Source organism: Diplotaxodon limnothrissa, linkage group LG22 (genome assembly GCF_057381915.1).
Source record: "Diplotaxodon limnothrissa isolate DT_005_m linkage group LG22, D_limnothrissa_male_GT1.1, whole genome shotgun sequence".
NCBI classification, from domain to species: Eukaryota; Metazoa; Chordata; class Actinopteri; order Cichliformes; family Cichlidae; genus Diplotaxodon; species Diplotaxodon limnothrissa.
Window position 1 is genome coordinate 18,866,697 of NC_140616.1, and position 17,527 is coordinate 18,884,223.

The 17,527-nt window shown below is 39.8% G+C and overlaps 2 protein-coding genes across 2 annotated transcripts; both read right to left on the bottom strand.

Moving 5' to 3' along the window:
* Positions 1-131: 131 nt before the first annotated feature.
* LOC146609790 (regulation of nuclear pre-mRNA domain-containing protein 1A-like) lies at positions 132-8,314 on the bottom strand. The gene is made up of 7 exons (XM_085346132.1): positions 7,941-8,314; positions 5,683-5,812; positions 5,088-5,194; positions 4,714-4,808; positions 4,393-4,519; positions 2,774-2,949; positions 132-1,114 (listed from the first exon to the last, which is right to left on the bottom strand). The coding sequence occupies exons 1-7, from the start codon at positions 8,089-8,091 to the stop codon at positions 1,016-1,018; spliced, it is 885 nt and encodes a 294-aa protein (XP_085202258.1). The 5' UTR covers positions 8,092-8,314; the 3' UTR covers positions 132-1,015.
* A 4,349-nt stretch (positions 8,315-12,663) lies between these two features.
* LOC146609791 (uncharacterized) lies at positions 12,664-17,527 on the bottom strand. Its single transcript, XM_085346305.1, has 11 exons — positions 17,318-17,527; positions 17,161-17,238; positions 16,929-17,071; positions 16,717-16,839; positions 16,570-16,627; positions 16,077-16,427; positions 15,710-15,846; positions 15,487-15,594; positions 15,286-15,343; positions 13,925-13,990; positions 12,664-13,847 (listed from the first exon to the last, which is right to left on the bottom strand). Exons 1-11 carry the CDS (start codon positions 17,325-17,327, stop codon positions 12,706-12,708), a joined length of 2,274 nt encoding a protein of 757 aa, XP_085202431.1. The 5' UTR covers positions 17,328-17,527; the 3' UTR covers positions 12,664-12,705.

Here is a 17,527-nt window from a genome sequence, read left to right on the forward strand (position 1 = left end):
TCGCTCTAAGAAACCCACGTGACCGAGGCTGTCGCCACAGAGGCGTAAAAAAGGAACTCCCCCTGGTGTTCACATATTTAATTGCACTCAATAGCACATACTGCAGATAAGACGATAAAACATTTGTGCACTTTGTTTATTTGGTTCTAAGCATTTGCTTCATATTTACAAAAACAGCTTGTTTTTTTCCTTTTCCTTTTAAGTCTGACTTTGGAAACCGGGGCACTTCTCAAGCTGTGTGAGGCATCTGCACAGCATTCAGGAGACTTCCAAGATAAAACTATGGAGCGATACAGTAAACAAGACAACAAAACCCATTATCTCACCCTTTCCGTACTGTGGATATCTGACATAGCTCATTAATTTGAATGAGCAACATTTTCTTCACCATGTTGACACAATTAAAAACCAAAAGCACTTATGACAAGGAGCAGGCACAACTCCATATTTACATGCAAACTACAATATGTACACTGACCAATGATTTACATTCCCCTTTCACAAACAGTAAATCATAAATACACACTTGGGTTTGCTTTAAGGAACATGGCTTCCTACTCAGTTTCAGACATTTGAGGCTATTATTACAAACAAGGATCTATAACCCTTAACTTAAGACAGTTAAAGGGAACGTAATGCCAGCAGAATACAGCAAATTAAAATGAATGATCACACTAGAGCAATGTACTCTGATGCATTATCTTAATCAGTATAAATAAAAAAATATCACACCAGATTCATCCATACAACTGGAAAGCTGGAAAGTTAGGCAGCTGGGGCCAAAGCACAACAGGCCTGTGTCGGGATGATTTTAAATCTTCTAAATGATAATAAGATGTTTATGTTCATAAACCCACGTGGATAAATAATTGGCTGTAGACAGAATGAGAACCACAGATTACTGCACAGAGACAAAGATACACCCCAAAGTCAGGAACAGAGGACTATGGCAAGGTCACAGATCAAATATTAAACAGGCGTCTGATCAGATGCGTCAGTAGCACGGGAGGTGAAGTCAGTTCGAAGAGTTGTAGTGTCCTTCTGGGAGATTGTTCAGACGTGATCGCAGCTCCTTTCGAACCTGGGTGACCCTCGCCAGTTTGCGTTTGTATTCCTGAAAAAGTCCACAATGACAGACAGCCATCAGACGCCAAAGATCCTGCAGTCTGAATCACACCGATTTATGGTGTTGGGTTTTTTTCCCCCTAGTCTCAGTAGCAGTATTACATGAGATAAATACACACACATATTGTAATTTTAAATTATAATGTAATATAAGAAACTGAAGTGTTGAATGTGCGCTTCATGGATTACAGACCAAGAGCAGCTTAAAGCTCCAGTTAAAGTTCAGATTTAAATTCAAGGATTTCCAATAAACATGTTTCATGTATTTTAATTATTGGCCACCACTAAACAGTGTGTCAGGGTGTTTTAGTTTTATCCAAACACCCAAATCATTCAGCAAAAATGCCACGCTCTTTCTCTCCATGTTTATGAATGACTTTGCTCGACTTAGATCAACCTCCACTGTAATGAGCCACACTAAAGGGCACCAAAAAACATTTACCTTTGCAACAGCTTTTTTTTTCCCCCTAATAAAAGACTGGCCACACAAACTGCATGCAAAGTACAGTGTAAGGTACTGAAAACAGGACTGCATGTGGACAAAATGATTTCACCTGATCCATGTATTTGATGTTTTTTCCCACCTTAATCTTGTCACATTTTACTTTCTGTGCCATGTTTCTCAAATGTGTTCAGTGACTATATCTGCCAGCCAATGCATGCAGTGTGTGTAGGTCATCAGTACTTTTCCAGCATAGATAACAGAAATGTCCAAATGAGGGAAGGGGAGAGGAAAAGAAAAAAAAACAAACTATGTTCTCTTTGTGTCCCATCGTGTTGCAAATGACATAAATCTCTTCAGAAAGCATAAAGCAAAAGTACCAAGAAAGATAAATGAACAAGATTTTAATCAAATTTGAATCTCATTAATTTATGTTTATTAATCATGACAATGATTATGATAAATATCTGATCTACATCTCCCACTAATCAGAAAATCCTAAAGTATATAACTGCCATTTACTGTCAACTCCACAACCAAAAGTACGTTTCATAAACCACCTTCAAACCTGAATAAGAGGGTAAACTGTAGGTGTTCGAGCACAAAAAAAGGACTCACAAAATCATTTTCACTTTTTATTTTCAGACTTTTTCTTTTCTTTTTTTTAAACAAAAGGTATTGACTGAGTGACGATACAAAGATGAGACGTGGGATCCTTGTGGTGCCCTGTAGATAAGATCTGAACAATTACCGTCAACGTGAAAAGCACAGCTTTGAGCAAACAAGAAAACTCAGTGGTTACATTTTTAAAGCTCTAACGGGTTCATTTTGATTACTACTTACCTCATAGGCAGGACACACTGAGTGAAGTGAGCAGAAAGAAAAAGGCTCAAAGAGAAAGCCAGTGACGAGGGAAAAGATAACTTAGACATTAAGTCTGTATCTAATCGAGAGGCTTCCCCTCAGTTTGCACATCAGCAGGGCTAACACTAAAAACATGCAGGGTAGCTTTATAAAAAAAAAAAAAATTTAAAAAAAAAAGCATGACAGAAAGCGTGCAGCATGCTGAGAAACTTGTAAAAATACTTATAGAAATTTGTGCTCAAACGTAATTTGTCCACACAGCACAAAAAGATGAACACCAAGGAGAGGTGAGGCAGACAGGACGCACACAGACATATAACAGAGAAAAACTTATTCACGCACTTCAAGTTTCTGCTCATTCTGGGCCAGGCCGTCCTTCTGGCTCTGCAGGAAGACCGTTAGTGTACGCGTGAGCTGCCTCCTGTCGTCAATCTCTGCCGCCAAGCGGCCGCTGTAGTCTGCTAGCAGCATGCAGGCCTCCTCCACCAGCCGGGAAAGTCGCTCTCCTGATTCTTTATCTAAAGCACAGAAAGCACAGAGAGAGCAGAGAACAAAGCCTAAATGCACGTCACTCAGTTATGCATCAATCCTGGAACAATGTAAACAGCATCTGTATAATCAGTGCCAAATCAAACCTTCAATTTCTTTCTGCTGAGGTAAAGGCAAGGGCATTGTCAGACAGATACGAGGGAGACTCAAACACACAAACAATCATGTGTCATGTAATCAAATCTGTAGTGAGTGCTGTGTGCTACACATTCATGTAAATGATCTCTCTTTGTCATAAGGTCAATATCTTTCAGAGCCATCCCCTCTCTCCCATAAATAAGCCTGCAGGTATCCTTCAGAGCGAAAGAACGTCAGCTGCAGAAGTGAGTGTTTGTTTGGCCCAACAAGGACGTCCAGGCGACTGCATATCCCATGTTTTTGTCTCGACTCTCCCTTGTTTGTGCACACCTTATTTCCTCTGAAATACAGTCGTGACAAAACTAAATACACCCCATGATTCAAAAGTTTATATCAACAAAGATGCGGTTTTGATTAACATTAGAATAGTTTTCAGGTTATTCCAACGGACAGAGTCCACAATCACTACTTCTGATGCACACCCGGTCATTTTGTTGTGCAAGTTGGTCTGAAGTATGAAAGAAACCAAACCACTCAGTTCAGAAAAGAGCCTCAAAGCTTACTCCTAAGAGGCTTTCAATGGGAAAAGAGTAAAGTAATCATTTCTTTTAAGACTTTATCAGTCTCTCATTTTGTCTGGAGGTATAGAATAGAATAGACTAGAATTCAACTTTATTGTCATTGCACATGCACAGGTACAGATTGGCCCAATCGTCTTTACGTTGTTGTTTTAGTTCATTAAGACTTGAGGCAATTGTTTATACACAGCTCTCTGAGGGTCCCACCGCAGCAGTTCAGTCAGGTTCATGTCTGGACTGGACTGCAACACCTTGAATCTTATTCAGCCTCTCCGTTTTAAAATTTGCTGCAGTGTTTGAAATCATCATCCTCTTGCATGATCCGATTTTAGACAGGCTTTAGTTGGTGGACAGTTAGAGTGCACAGCTAACTAAGCAAGCCAAATCTTTAACTGCCTGATAATAAAATAGTGAGAACTGCTAGATTGTCTCCCAGCAGAAAAAGGGCATGACAACTTCAAACAGGAAATGGCCTTAATTCCCAGATTGCTGGCCAGGAACATTTGCTTAGAACAACTGTTCTAAGATCATTGTTGATGTTTTTCCTCCTTTCCTTTTATAGAGGTCCTCACGCTTGCTAATGATCAGTTAATTCCTGTGGAAGCACTAAGAGTATACTTAATTTTTCACAGGAATCTAGATGTTAAGTGTTTTCTGTAATGTGCAGTATATCAGAGTGGTTCAACAACATTTTCTCAGTCTAAACAACACATGTTCTGTCTAAAGTTTGGTATAAAGTGCGCAGAGCTTCCTTACCTGTGATCCTGTGAAGCAGTGACGTGTCCTGCACCTCAGCAGGAAGGGAGGAGATGCGCTGACGCAGCACTGAGTCGCCAGAAGCAGCGTTCTCCAGCTCCTGCAGAGCTCGGATTAACTCTGCCGTCTGAGGTATAGCGAGCATGATAAAGGCAAGAGGTGAGGGGGGAGCAGAAGAAGGTATTTACACTCAGGAGGAGACACAAAGGCAAACATGAAAACACAGACAGCTGTAAATCATTAACTAGCATGTGTGTGGATCAAAGTGTTATATGATTAGCACTCTGTATTTATAACTGCTCTGTATAACAAGGACAGCACCTGTGGGGGCTCGGTTGGAGAGCTCTGGGAGGCAAAGCCTTCATCATCTGGCTGGATCTCCTCATATGACCTCTTCTTTGTCTTCTTTTCTCCATCTAAGATTTATAAAAAGCAAGAAAAGCAAAACATAACAAGTCAAAAGTCCAGTTTGAAGGTGTGCGTTTTATGTATTATACTACATCTTTAGCCACTTTAAAGCCACAAGCCTGATTAGCTGCATGTTTAGAAATAAAGCAAACATTTGCAAAATAGTGCAAGTAAATAATATAACTATGCTTATCAAGTTTAAACCTCTAGGCACACAGCACACTTGCTATAATTTAATGGTAAGCACTACTGACAAGCTGGTACAGGTTTTGGCTCGTTGAACTTACACAGGACTTGCGAGAGCTGATCGAGCAGGTTATTCTCATACACGGCTCTCTCCTGCCAGATGGATAAAACCCGACCCAGCTGTTTCTTACAGCCCTCCTCACCATCTCTGCACGGGAACACACAGGAAAGAAAAGAAAGAAAGAAAGAAAGAACACACGCTTTAAACAGCTTTGCAAACCTGAAGTCAGGACTGGACAAAATTGAATTAAAAAAAAAAAAAAAAAAATCAGTTCTTGGATAGAAATTCTTTAAATGGGAAAATATTAGGGATGCACCTCATTTACCGCCACAGGCCAACTGGCCACTTCTGTCACATTTTCTTTAATGGAAATAAGTTCAAAGATGGACAGCTGATGGCCAAAATGTCATTTTAAACATTGTAATCAGCTCATAATACATCAGTGTGTGCATCCCTAGAACATACAGTATGTGTGTGTTTATACACGTCTTCTCATCAAGCCTACTTATGGCTGCCACCCTCAACCAGTTCTAAAATGTTACTTAAATTTCATACATTTAAAATCCAAAATGATGACAAAATGAGAAAGTTGACATCAGGACAACCATCCATGCCTTTGTCCAATAAAAACTGACCTGTACACATGTTTGAATGCATCAACGATGACTGGAGCAAAGTCCTGGGTGAACTCTGGTCCTTTCCTCTTGCTGTTTTGGATGACGTCATTGGCCAAATACAGGAAGGTCAGCTTGCGCGATACCTGAGCTGCACATGTTTGAAAAAAACAAAGAAACACACATACTATCTGATTATGATTTACAAAAAGGTACAACACAACAATGCCTATTAATGGGCAAGCGCATTTTAACCACTAAAGAACTAAAAACAAAAAACAAAAGTCATGACATACAAAAAATGAAATAGAGCCGATTTAAATCTTCAACAGTTTTTTATTATTGTATATAGTATTTTATTCTATACAGTTGTGTACAGCATCTTATTCTTATTCTATTCCAGTGTTCTCTAATTTTTGCTATATAACTTTGCACTGTCCACTTTCTGCTGTAACAAAACAAATTTCCCACATGTGGGACTAATAAAGGTCATCTTATCTTTAATATGCAAAGCCACGTTTAAAAAATTCAAGATACTCGTTATGCTTCACTATAAGCAAGGCTATGACCTTTGCTAATTTAATATGAGCAATGCACCAGATGCACAGGCGAACTGTGCAGTCACATCAGCTGCATGATGCAGAACAAGGTGGCCCTGCAGAAAGAATAATTAAAAAAAAAAAAGATTTAATCTGTGGATATTATTTCACAAGTTTAGTGCACGATATGAAGAAGCAATCTGACAAAAATGCATGTTCAGATTTGTATGCCCCAGGATTTTGAAGGCATCAAAGAGATCAAAAACAAAAGCTGATTCTTCTTACTATTTTTAACAATAGAGCACTGGCTCTTGCCTGACTTTGTTCTGGAGAAGCCGAGTGCCCGATTGAGTTCCAGTGAAGGATACTTACACCCCCCCCTCTCGGTTTGTTGTTTTTATGATAAACTAACTGATGCACAAGCCTTTGTTGTTGTTGGACGAGACACAGTAGACACTGAGGTGAGTGTAAAGCTCCGTGGAGAGCCATTTCTATCCCCACTTGCCATTAACACTGGTCTCAGTCACCACCCAAAATACCTCACCCACAAGAGGTATCATTAGGTTGTTGACTAGCACCCCAAGGAAAAATGCACCATTATTAGCTACAATTACAGTAATGCCTGATGTCCCTACAACCCAACTCACTGAATAAATTCAACAACTCCATTATGTACCGTCTACTTAATAAACTTTGTGAACATTTTCTTATAAAAAAAAAAAAAAAAAAAAAAATCATTGACAGTCATCAGATACTATGAAAATCAGAAAAAAGTTAGATCCACCAGTCATTGCTTATATTTTATCACACAACAATGTTCAATAGTCTTTCTCCAGTGAAATGATTGACACAGCTAAATGAGCCAAAAAAAGCAATGCAATTAAAGAATAAATATGCACTTACTCTTAAAACTGTTACATATGTTTAATTAAAACAATGTCATGTGGTTCGTTTAACATCGACACATTTACTTATGCTTCTCCTTATATAATATATGCACCATTGCAACTATGCATTTTTTAAAAATATTATTATTTAGGGCATTTCACTTTTATTAGGTGGTGCATTGATGATTAGAGGAGAGTGAGTGCGTCTTGTATGTGGTCATCTCAAGCAAACGGCTCTGGCTGTGAGCACAATCTCCACCCACGTGCTAGTCAAACCTTTTGTTTGTGCGGAGTAGCCTATCAGAAGAAAGCTGGCTTAAAGCAAAGCTATACTGTGTATGAATTGCGGTGATTTATCAAGGGTTAGTATAGGATTATTTTGATGAGTTAATCACGCAAAGCTACTGTAGCAGAGAAAAGAAATGAGCATAAGTGGCTTCCTTTATGCTTTATAGTAAAGCTCATTGTAACTGTTGATGTGGGTTTAATTTAAAGCTATTCCCTCAGGTGTTATAAAGTTCAATTTAGTGCAGCTTTAACTGATCGAGACTTACTATAAGCAAAGATGGGAGATTATGGAGATTTTCTAACACAAACACATTTAAGGGAACACACGTTGTCGTCACTTTTCGACAATGCTACTTAGACAAAGCAGTGAAAACCTTTGGCTAGTGACCGAAAGTTGCCAGCCTTTAGCAGCCACCGTGCTAACAGGGACTCTGTGTTTTAACTTTAACAGCAGTTTGGTCTGGCAGTTTTAGCCAGAGCTAGCCTGCAGCTACATGTTACTCACTCTCTGAAGCATGCTCGCTGTGTTTGTTTGGAGGAACTCCTCGGCTCTCACCAGCCTTACCTTTTTTCAGTTCGTTGAACCAAACGTTGACAATGGTCTTCGAGTGTTTTCTGTGGTGGATGAGCCACAGCGACAGTGTCTGTACACTTTGCTGAGAGTTGCTAAGCTCGGACAGTTTCTTCTCTAAAGCCGCCTCGGAGAAAGCTGACATCTCGGCGAGATTAGGGGAGGGAGTGCGAGGCTAGACGCTGGGAGAGGCTGCTGTAAGGTTTCTCCCAAATGTGTGGACTACAGCACGCTAGCCGGTCACAGGGTCTTTGCAGGAGTTTCAGCCATCCAAACTAAATGTCGCAACCTGACTCTGCTACACAAAAGGATGGCTGGTAATACTGACTAGCTATCTCCGTCCTCTCTGTGACTGCTCGGTTGCCTGTGTTTGGGACTGCTTCTTCCTCCTTATCTTAATGGCAGCTGGGGATAAAACTTTTGGTTACCTTAGCGCCACCTTCCGGACTGGAGTGCGGGTCGCATTGGTTATTACGCTAACCAACGTTAATATGCTTAAAATCTGAAGTTAAATACAAAAAATCTGCAATATTCATCTACCATTAGATAGTAATTCATTTTTCTGAAATGCTAATTTAAATATCAATCTCTATTGTTAATATATTGGACATCAGAAACATGTAATTCCACAAATTTCTTTACTATCCAGACTGACGAGTATTGCATATATTTATACAGTCTAAGATTCATGATGTCCTCCTCCTCTCAACTTTTACTTCTGCCTCTTATTCCTCCTACATTTCTTAGGAGGCCACTGCAGTGATATCAACCTGTGTTTATTTTCTTCGTGACCACCTCTGTTGTACAATCAATCATATGCAGATATTTTAAAGTTGAGTACATGATATTGTGTTGTTCCTGTTCCAATCTATTGCCCAAACTTTACATGCATCTGCATAAACATTAATATAATGTATTTTTTGATGTATTCACTGTTCATAATAAATATTCTGTGCATATAGAAATTAGTTACTATCTAGCACTACCTGGATTTACTGGAAGTGTGATTCACATTCATAGATAGCTCACAGATTTAGTACATGCTGTTTCCATAGGAGCCAGGTGCTGCTAATCAAATGCACTTGATTAACTGATCATCAGCAAGTGTGAGCACCTCTATATAAGCAGAGGTTTTGGCAATTTACTGGTAGGCAACTGATCTGTGTTAACACAATGCCACAATCAATCCAGCAGTAAAGAGCCCCAAAAGATTTGTGTCCAGTGTTGCTGCAAAGAAAAGATACAATTTCAAAAAGACTGAACAAATGTGGCTTGTTTGAAATGGTCGCCAGGAGAAAAGAACACGGCAGCACAGCTTAGGTTTGCAAAGTTGCACCACAAGACCTCAGAACTGAAAAGATGAGCTTGCACAGAAAGCCACTACGTTATTGCTGATAAACATGGTTCTGCAAGGTATTGAATAATGGGCGTACTACAGAGCAGGGGCGGAGCGTGGGGGTGGCTTACTGGGCTTAAGCCCGGGTTGTTTTGTCAGAAGCCCGGGGTCTTTTGGAGTGTAATTTTTTCATAGTTAGATGCCTGGCTGACAACTGTATAAAACAAAAAGTACACATAATATTCGAAGCACATAGTGCACACTGTGGGAATTTACGACTGTGCGTGAATCCCCCCTGATATTGGTATGATCCGAGCTCAGGCACTAAGCGACTGAGCGAGGGGGCGGGGCAGCTGCTACCTGTCAGTGCGCTGTTGGAGAAACAGAGCCAGCCATACTAAGGAGAGCTTAAGTTTGACCAGGTACCAAAGAAAATCATTCGTACTGTACAAATAATGTAAATATGACGGTGCATCACGAAAGATTGATATCAAACTGATCACTTGACCAATATTACGTTACTTGCTCTTCAAGTGAATCAACAAATGGCGAAATGAAAAGCCGAACAAATGCTATTTTTTTTTAGAGAGTCTTAGCTTACGTGTGTTTATTTCATATTTTCAGTTCTTACCCTCCCCGACTAAATCGGTTTCAGTTATGTACTGAAATATAAGAATGGATGTCAGAAGTAAACAGTTATCAAACACTCAGGTGAAGAAATGACACTCAGACACTTAGAGCAGTTTTAACGTGCACGGGTGAGAGCTCAAGAGAGACTCACACCCCCTGCAGCAGTTCTCTGCTTTGTGTTCCCATACAAGGTCGTTTCTTGGGTGGCGATTTCCTGTAGCTTGACAGATAATATGAAGGCAAACAGTTTCCGTTGTAGAGCAAAGAGCCAGCAATTAAAAAGTGCAGCTGGTTGAGTACAAGTTGAGTACAAACAGAAATATAAACACTCTTAGCTGATTATTATATAAAAGTAAAAGTAAAAATCCTCTGACAATGGACATTAGAGTGTTCTTTCAAAGAGAAAACTCAGGTAAATGTTATTTTATATATTATGCTTTGTATGTTGTTCAGTATATTTCTATTCAAAACAAGAGGGATTTCAGTACACAGCAGGATATTCACATTTGTAACCAGATATTTACACTTTAGGGAGAAAACATAAAACATTTTTACTGTACAACAACAATTTAGAGTAAACTGTTTGTTTTAGATAAATATTGAAATATATTTTGAATTAGTTAAATGTCAGAATAAAGAGAGACAGAGCTTCTATTTTTTATCACTTTCATCAAATTTAGGAGTACATATACACTAAGTTTGTTAATTAATAAGAAAACTCCAGACGATTCCATTCTGAGCTGCAGAAGCTTCTGATAGGTTAGTAGAGTCCATGTGAGTAAATTGGTGGCACAGCTGTGGATGCATATAAGGCAAAACACAGAGCCTGTTTCTGTGACATGGGAAAATCAAGAGATATCAACCAAAACACCAGGAAAAGAACTGTGGAGCTCCATAAGTGTGGCTCAAGTTTGAATACAATTTGGTGCCATTTGCAATTAAGAAATACAGATAGTTTCTCTCTTTAGTCTTAAAGTTAACAAATATGTTTTTTATATTTATCAATCTAAAAAAAATAAACATTTAGTCTGATTTGATGTTACAATTAAAAAAGTGTTTGTGTTTTGATCTGAAGAGTTTGTAAATATCTGGTTTCAACTGTCTATTTGATGATTGTCAGCACAAAGAGAGAGAGAGAGGAACAGAGAGGGAGATGGAGAATGAGGACAGAACAGAGATGGAACAAGAGCAGGTGAGACACACATGTTAGTCAAATGGTTGTTTACCAAAAGTATCACCGTATCACAGGTCCTCGTGTATCTCGTACCTAGTGTTTCTTTTTAGGTTTGTTATTTTTCAAATTCTATATTTATTAAGTTATGCAGGCTTGTTTGCACAACAAGGCTAAATAATTATATAAACCTTTCTCAATCTAAATAGTGGACTTTGGTAGATTTAAAAAAATAAGTGTAGTGCAGGTCTATGATGATTTTTAGTGCTACTATCATCTAGTTCTGATTCTGGTTCTGTCTTGGTTAAATCCTAAGTAGTGCTGATTTTGAACTGTTGCAGTCCTGTTTTAATTCTGGATCAGTTCTGCGTCTGGTTGAATTGGGGTTTAGTCCTCGTGTCTTGATACAGCCCCGACTTCGTTCTGCCTTGCTGCTTAATTAAAAAACTAGTTTAAGGTGTCCTGCATGTGTGATATATATTTTTCCCTATATGAAGTCATTCTTTTTTGAACAAAACTCAAAACAGAGCCAATTAATCTTTCAGTCATTTCTAAGCCCCCCCAAAAAAAAAAAAAAAAAAAATCCCACATGCATACTACCCTTTAGGGCTAAGCCCCGGGTGTTTCAAATGTCTGGCTCCGCCTCTGCTACAGAGTCAAACTTACTCCAAAGCAAACACAGAACCATTAACGTGTTTTAATATTTACAGTAAGACTGGCTTTTTACAGTGATCTGCATTAATCGCTGAGTGGACAAAGTTTGTGTTTCCTCGCTGAATTTGAGCAAGCTTGTGAGTATTACGCCACAGGACATTACATAACCTACCGTGACTGCTTGAAAGGAAAAATAACAAACTCTTGTTTGAACCTGCAAGGAAAACGATATTTGGTCACATAATTGGTTAAAGTTCAAACTCTACTGGTGCAAAAAAAAAAAAAAAAATTCAGCCACACGGGTCAGAACTGTTTTAAAAAAACTGTTTTTTAATTTCATAAAAGCAGTCAAACATATCTCAATATTTCTCCTAAAAAAATACAGTGAATCCACTTAAACCTAATGTGATGTTTCACACATTTGTCTTGTTTTCTGGAGTTAAAAAGGCATAAATGTAGATTTAAAAAAAAAACAAAAAAAAACAAAAAACACTGCTGTAACGGTCAAAAACAGAAAACAAATAGCCAGTTTGAACAACTTCATAACAAACACAATAAAAGAATAAAAATATACACACAGGCAGCTGTTTAGTGTTTACGGGCACGTTTCTCAGCCTTCACTGAATGTGAACTTGGAAATACACGAGTGAGTTCTATTTAAATGCCCAGTATCTTCAATTCTTCTACTTCTCTTATAACGACTGGATTAGTGGATAAGGAGTGCTGTTTCACCTCATTGGTGCTCTTTGACTTTCAGTCTCCACAAAGTTTAAACCTAAAAGTCCCAGCAGACAAAAAAACCAAAAAAAAAAAAAACCCCGACACTGCTTATATTACTGCACCTCCATCAGCAGGCTCACATTCATTACAGAAATCAGCAGAACTATAATAAAAAAATAAAGAATATAAAAAAAAAAATGTCACATTGCAAGTAAATCCCCCGCTGGACCATCCAAATGTGATTTGATTCAGCTGAAATACAGATCAGTTTGGGACGCAGCACACTGAGGTTTAGAAGGTTGGCTGAAGGCATAAGAGTGTGTTAGACTCCAGTCCGTAACACTACTGCAGACCGGAGGGAGAAAGTGCTGGCCAGGGTTTGCCAGAGAGCCAGTGTTGTAGCTGGGGTAAGACATCCACCCACGCTGTCCTTGACTGGCTTCATAAGATGTAGTCGGTATCCCATAATTGTGTGGAGCTGCCTGGGCACAGTCATTGGTGAGCGCTGTGTAGTGTGCAATGCTGCCGCTGTACACACAGGGATCTACTGATTGAGTTAGCATGTTCACACCAGCACTATTTATATAAGGACCCAGATGACCCCATACATCGTAATACCCACTTACACTGCCCGTCTGAAGACTTGCATTATCGCACGGCATGTGCGGATTCTGAAAGTGTTGTTGGTAATAATGTGGACCAGCGTCTATGCGTGCCTCTTCTCTCAAACCCTGCTCTCTTGTTCCATTCTTATCCTCTGCAGCTGGCTTATACCCCTCCTCGGTCCAACACTCCCTATGTCCGTAGGAAGAGTTAGAGGAAGATGGCACAGCAGGAAACACTGCTTCATTATGCATCTCTTCATTTTCCCACTTTTTAGAAGATATCTCGGCTGACTTTTCTTGGTCGTCATGATGCCTGTTCTCCCTTCTTTCCCAGTAAACATAGTCGTTTCTCCCTGTTATGTCTTCAGACTGACTGATGTGCACGCCGTCACTGACATAACCATCTCTGTTTTGAAAATGGGGGATTGTAAAGTTTCCTTCTGGCGTGTACCCACCAGTCTCTGGACCTCCATCACAGGGGCTGTGCTGTAGTGGAGAGGTTTCTGCATGGTTTAGTTCAGATGACAAACCATCACAGTCTAACTCCACAATCTCTGACCCCGGGGAGGACGTGAGATCTAAATTAAAGGGAGGGGATGTAGCTGATGGAGGGAGGCTTTTGCTGCTGAAAGACATCCTCTTCATCAGTAATAAACCTTTGGTAATAGGCAGGCTGACATTAAAAACAGTCTCTCTCTTTGCTTTTACTCTTTTCTTCCTCTTTGACTTCATTAAAGTGCATTTCTCTGACATGCCTTCAGCGGATGTCTGGTTCATGCTCAGCCCTTAGACATAAAGAAAAGGAATAAGTTAAAAGCAGTTTGCTGAGAAAGTGTGAACTCTAGCTTGCAAAGATACAAACCTTTGGCATCCACTTCCTTTTTTTTAATGTCAGCACCTTTCCATCCAGATTGCAGCATCTTTATGCCTGGAAAATATCCAAAACAATACAGTGGCATACAAAAATAAAATAAAATAAAGAAATGCAAGGAACACTGGGTGGGGGGGAAAAAAAAAAAAAAAAAAAAAAAAAAAAAAAAATTCAAGTGGGCATTAATGAATACAAGAAAATCTAGAGAGCCGACATCCCTGACAAGTGGGAAACTGCACTGAACAAAGGACACACTCTGCATGGTGAGTGCCAAAGATGCACTGACAAAACGTGATCCAGGCAAAATTCAGACGGCATAAAAGTTACACTTCTCTGTAAAAATCCAGTTATAGCATAACTGTACACATAAGTATACAGTTGTATAAATATACATACACTCGCTTACATTTTTAAATAAGTGGTGGTAAAGGTTCCACAATGTCTTTTGACATTTTTAAATTGGTTGGGATGTTCAGGAATGACCCAGGAACACATTCACGGTCCACAGGTTTATACTGCAAGAAAGAAACCTGTGCTCCAAAAATTGACACCGTCAAGCTGAACATAAAACCAAAGCGTTTTATGGTCAGAAAGATTGAGCTGTTTGCAGCTATGAAGGTGAGGTTTTCAAACCTGAGAGCATGGCACCAACTTTCAAGTATTGTGGTGGTAGCACATATTTCAACTTCACCTCAAATGAACAGCTAGATGGTTCAAATTGAACACAGATGTGCCAATAATATAATGGTTCAAAAAGTTAATAAAAATTGGTTTTGGGGATGGATAAAGCAGGCTAATATTAAGCTGCTGGAATGGCCTTCCCGAAGTCCCGACCTCAACTAATTTGTAAATTTGTGGACTACACTTAAAGCTGGTTCTGTGCCAGGAAACAAACAGATTTAAATGAACTCAAAGAATCAATCACTTCACCCTGGAAAAAGAACAGTTCAAAGAAATCATTAAAAGCCCAGAAATGCCATGATATTCATGCCCAGGATGACTGGATGTAACCTTCTTCTCTCTTTTTTTTTTTTCTCCTTAAAAAAGATTTCTGACCACAACTGTATTTAGAGTATAACACTTTCAACAAATCACTGAGTGGGTACCTGTGTCTGTGCCTGTAGAACAACTCTACGATATGTCTATTTTGTCCTGCTTTTTAACTGAATGTTTCAATAATGACACGTCAGGAAAAAAAAAAGCCTGTTTTTTGCAGTGGTTTGATCTATCACAGACCTGCTGTCAAAAAAAAAAAAAAGGAGGCAGGTAAATGTTATACTTACAAGAGCAGAGATGTAGAAAATGAAGTGAATGGTTTATGGCCAAGCAAAAGAAAAATAACCCATACTTACACCAGTGGTAACTTTTGCCAGTGAGTAGCGCACAAAGGTTTTCTGGAACATGCACTACCTGAGAACATGAGAGGTTTATAAACTAAAGGACAGACGAGTACAGGTGAAACCAAGACTGTTTGGGGGAAAAGACACTGAGAGTCACGTCACATGTGGCAGAATCCCAGCAGGAAATTCTGTGCTGCAAAGAAAAAGGGATACCTTCAACTCTCCTCGCCCCGTTTCTCGCTCCACTTTCTTTGCCAAAGACTGAAGAAGGTGAGGTTTGTCTTTAAGCTCCGCAGTCACCTCCTCAGGATGAGTTTCCATCTATAAAAAATTATATTCACTAACTTTAAACTATACTTACCTCGCTTTTTGCATGCATAATACTAAAGAACCTTTGCTATAATCTATTCTGGTAACTGATCCAGAACAAACAGACCAAGTAGTTGATGAGGTGTGAGGGGCTGGTCAGGTGTTCAGTGATGTCCTTCTTGTTGGATTTGATGCGGCAGCAGTGGCATAAGAAACAGTAAGAGCAGCCATCTTCACTTCTATACTCGACCACACAGTCGAGACCTGTTGAAAACATGAGAAACAAAAAAATAAAGAACATTTCCATTTCATGGGAATTACGATCACCAGCTGTGGTTCGAGACTGGAGTTGGACTGTGAGATGAGAAACTTTACTGGAGAGGCACATGAAAGAGTTTGCAGTCCGCCACAACCGTGCAACTTCAAGGCCTTTTTTTATTATTATTTTTTGTTTTTTTTAAACTCTTTTGGTGCCATTCTTTGTGTGTTCTCACCTATGAGAGTCTTGGTTCCAGTGTAGTCATCAGGAAAGCTGCTGGTGTGCTCTGAAAACACAAAGGGTTCGGGAGAATCCAACTGGGATGTGAACGGGTTGACTAAGTAGACCTCTGACTTAACAGAAGGATCAAAGTTTGCATGCATCAGCTGCGGTGCTGGCTTGTTAGTGTGCGCTGAGATCTTGCCTGAGTTTGTGTCAGCCTTGAAGGATTTCTTGGACCGTGTGGGCTGGTTCTGTGCAAACACTACAGTCCTCTGGGATTCAGTGGGATAGTGCAAAGCTGTAGTCTCTGGATAACTCTCAGTTTCACCCTGTGCATCTCTTAAGGAACCTATGAGAGTTACTGCTGCAGTATCAGAGAGATGAAAAGATACTTATGAAGGGAAAAATAATCACGTGCATGCAGAAAAATTGCTAAAAACATAAAAAGTGAGAGTAATCAAGAGAAGACAGTGAGATGGGGAAAGAACAGTCAAACATTCACTGACCGTCATTTTCACTGGATGTTTCCATCCTCTGGTATACACCATCTTCAACCTCTAACAACTTCGTATGAAGGTGCAAAAACATATGAGCATCCACAATAATTTGCAGTTTATGACTACAAGAAAGCACGCACAATAAAAGCAACAGACCTGGATGTCTCCCGGTCCCTCTTTTTCCTCAAGCTTCTTGGCCATCTCCATCAGCGGCCACGCCAGCTTGGACAGGTCGGAGCTCTCCTGCCATTTTGATACCAAGTGAGGGTGCCAGGTTTTCTTTTAAAAACAAACAAACCATAATCTGTTAGTAAAATCCAACGCAGCACATGATCTGCTGTCACCAATCCTTCTCCAGTACTACTTACAATGTAGTTGAATCTGTGGAGACTTCCCAGTATGTGGTTACGCATGTCAGCCTTACTGAGGCGACACACGCACGCCCCACACACGTACAGCGCTTCTGTGCTCCACGCACCAGCCTTCACACATTCTGTAATGCAGCCCAAGCCTAAGTGCACATTAAAAACACATATTACTTCAGCACACACTGAATAAAGAACCGTTTACACACTAAAAGTGGGATTTGCTGCGGCACACCTATTATGGGTTGTAGTCTCTCCTTGTTGCTCAGGTACGCCTTCAGAGAATCCAGCAGCTGGCTTCTTCTTAAAACACCTACAAATGGAGGAATTACAGAAAGAGAATGGGCTATATGCAGCAAGCTTACATACAGTTAGTAGAAGGCATGACTTACCTGGCTGCATGCTGCAACTGTAGAAAAACACCACCTGAAAACCCAAGATGGAGCTTAAGTTTCAAAGCAATGCTGGTTTGTTCACCTCATGCAGAGTTATGGTAGAGACACGGGAGATGTCTCCTGGTAGGGAGGGGGATTCTCATACTGTGTGTGTTGGCTAATCGCTCTTTGGGAATCTCCTTGTTGGTACAAAAATACAATTTTTGT

Bases quoted from the DNA above. Each gene is read 5' to 3' on its own strand.
- LOC146609790 (XM_085346132.1), bottom strand. From the start codon at position 8,091: ATGTCAGCTTTCTCCGAGGCGGCTTTAGAGAAGAAACTGTCCGAGCTT. The intron at 4,520-4,713 runs GTGCTGTCCTTG...GCTATACCTCAG, and splicing joins CTCCAACCGAGCCCCCACAG to ACGGCAGAGTTAATCCGAGC. The intron at 1,115-2,773 runs GTGCGTGAATAA...GGACTTTTTCAG, and splicing joins AGAATGAGCAGAAACTTGAA to GAATACAAACGCAAACTGGC.
- LOC146609791 (XM_085346305.1), bottom strand. The intron at 16,628-16,716 runs GTCTGTTGCTTT...CTTCATACGAAG, and splicing joins AGGGACCGGGAGACATCCAG to TTGTTAGAGGTTGAAGATGG. The intron at 13,848-13,924 runs GTTTGTATCTTT...TTTATGTCTAAG, and splicing joins AAAGGAAGTGGATGCCAAAG to GGCTGAGCATGAACCAGACA.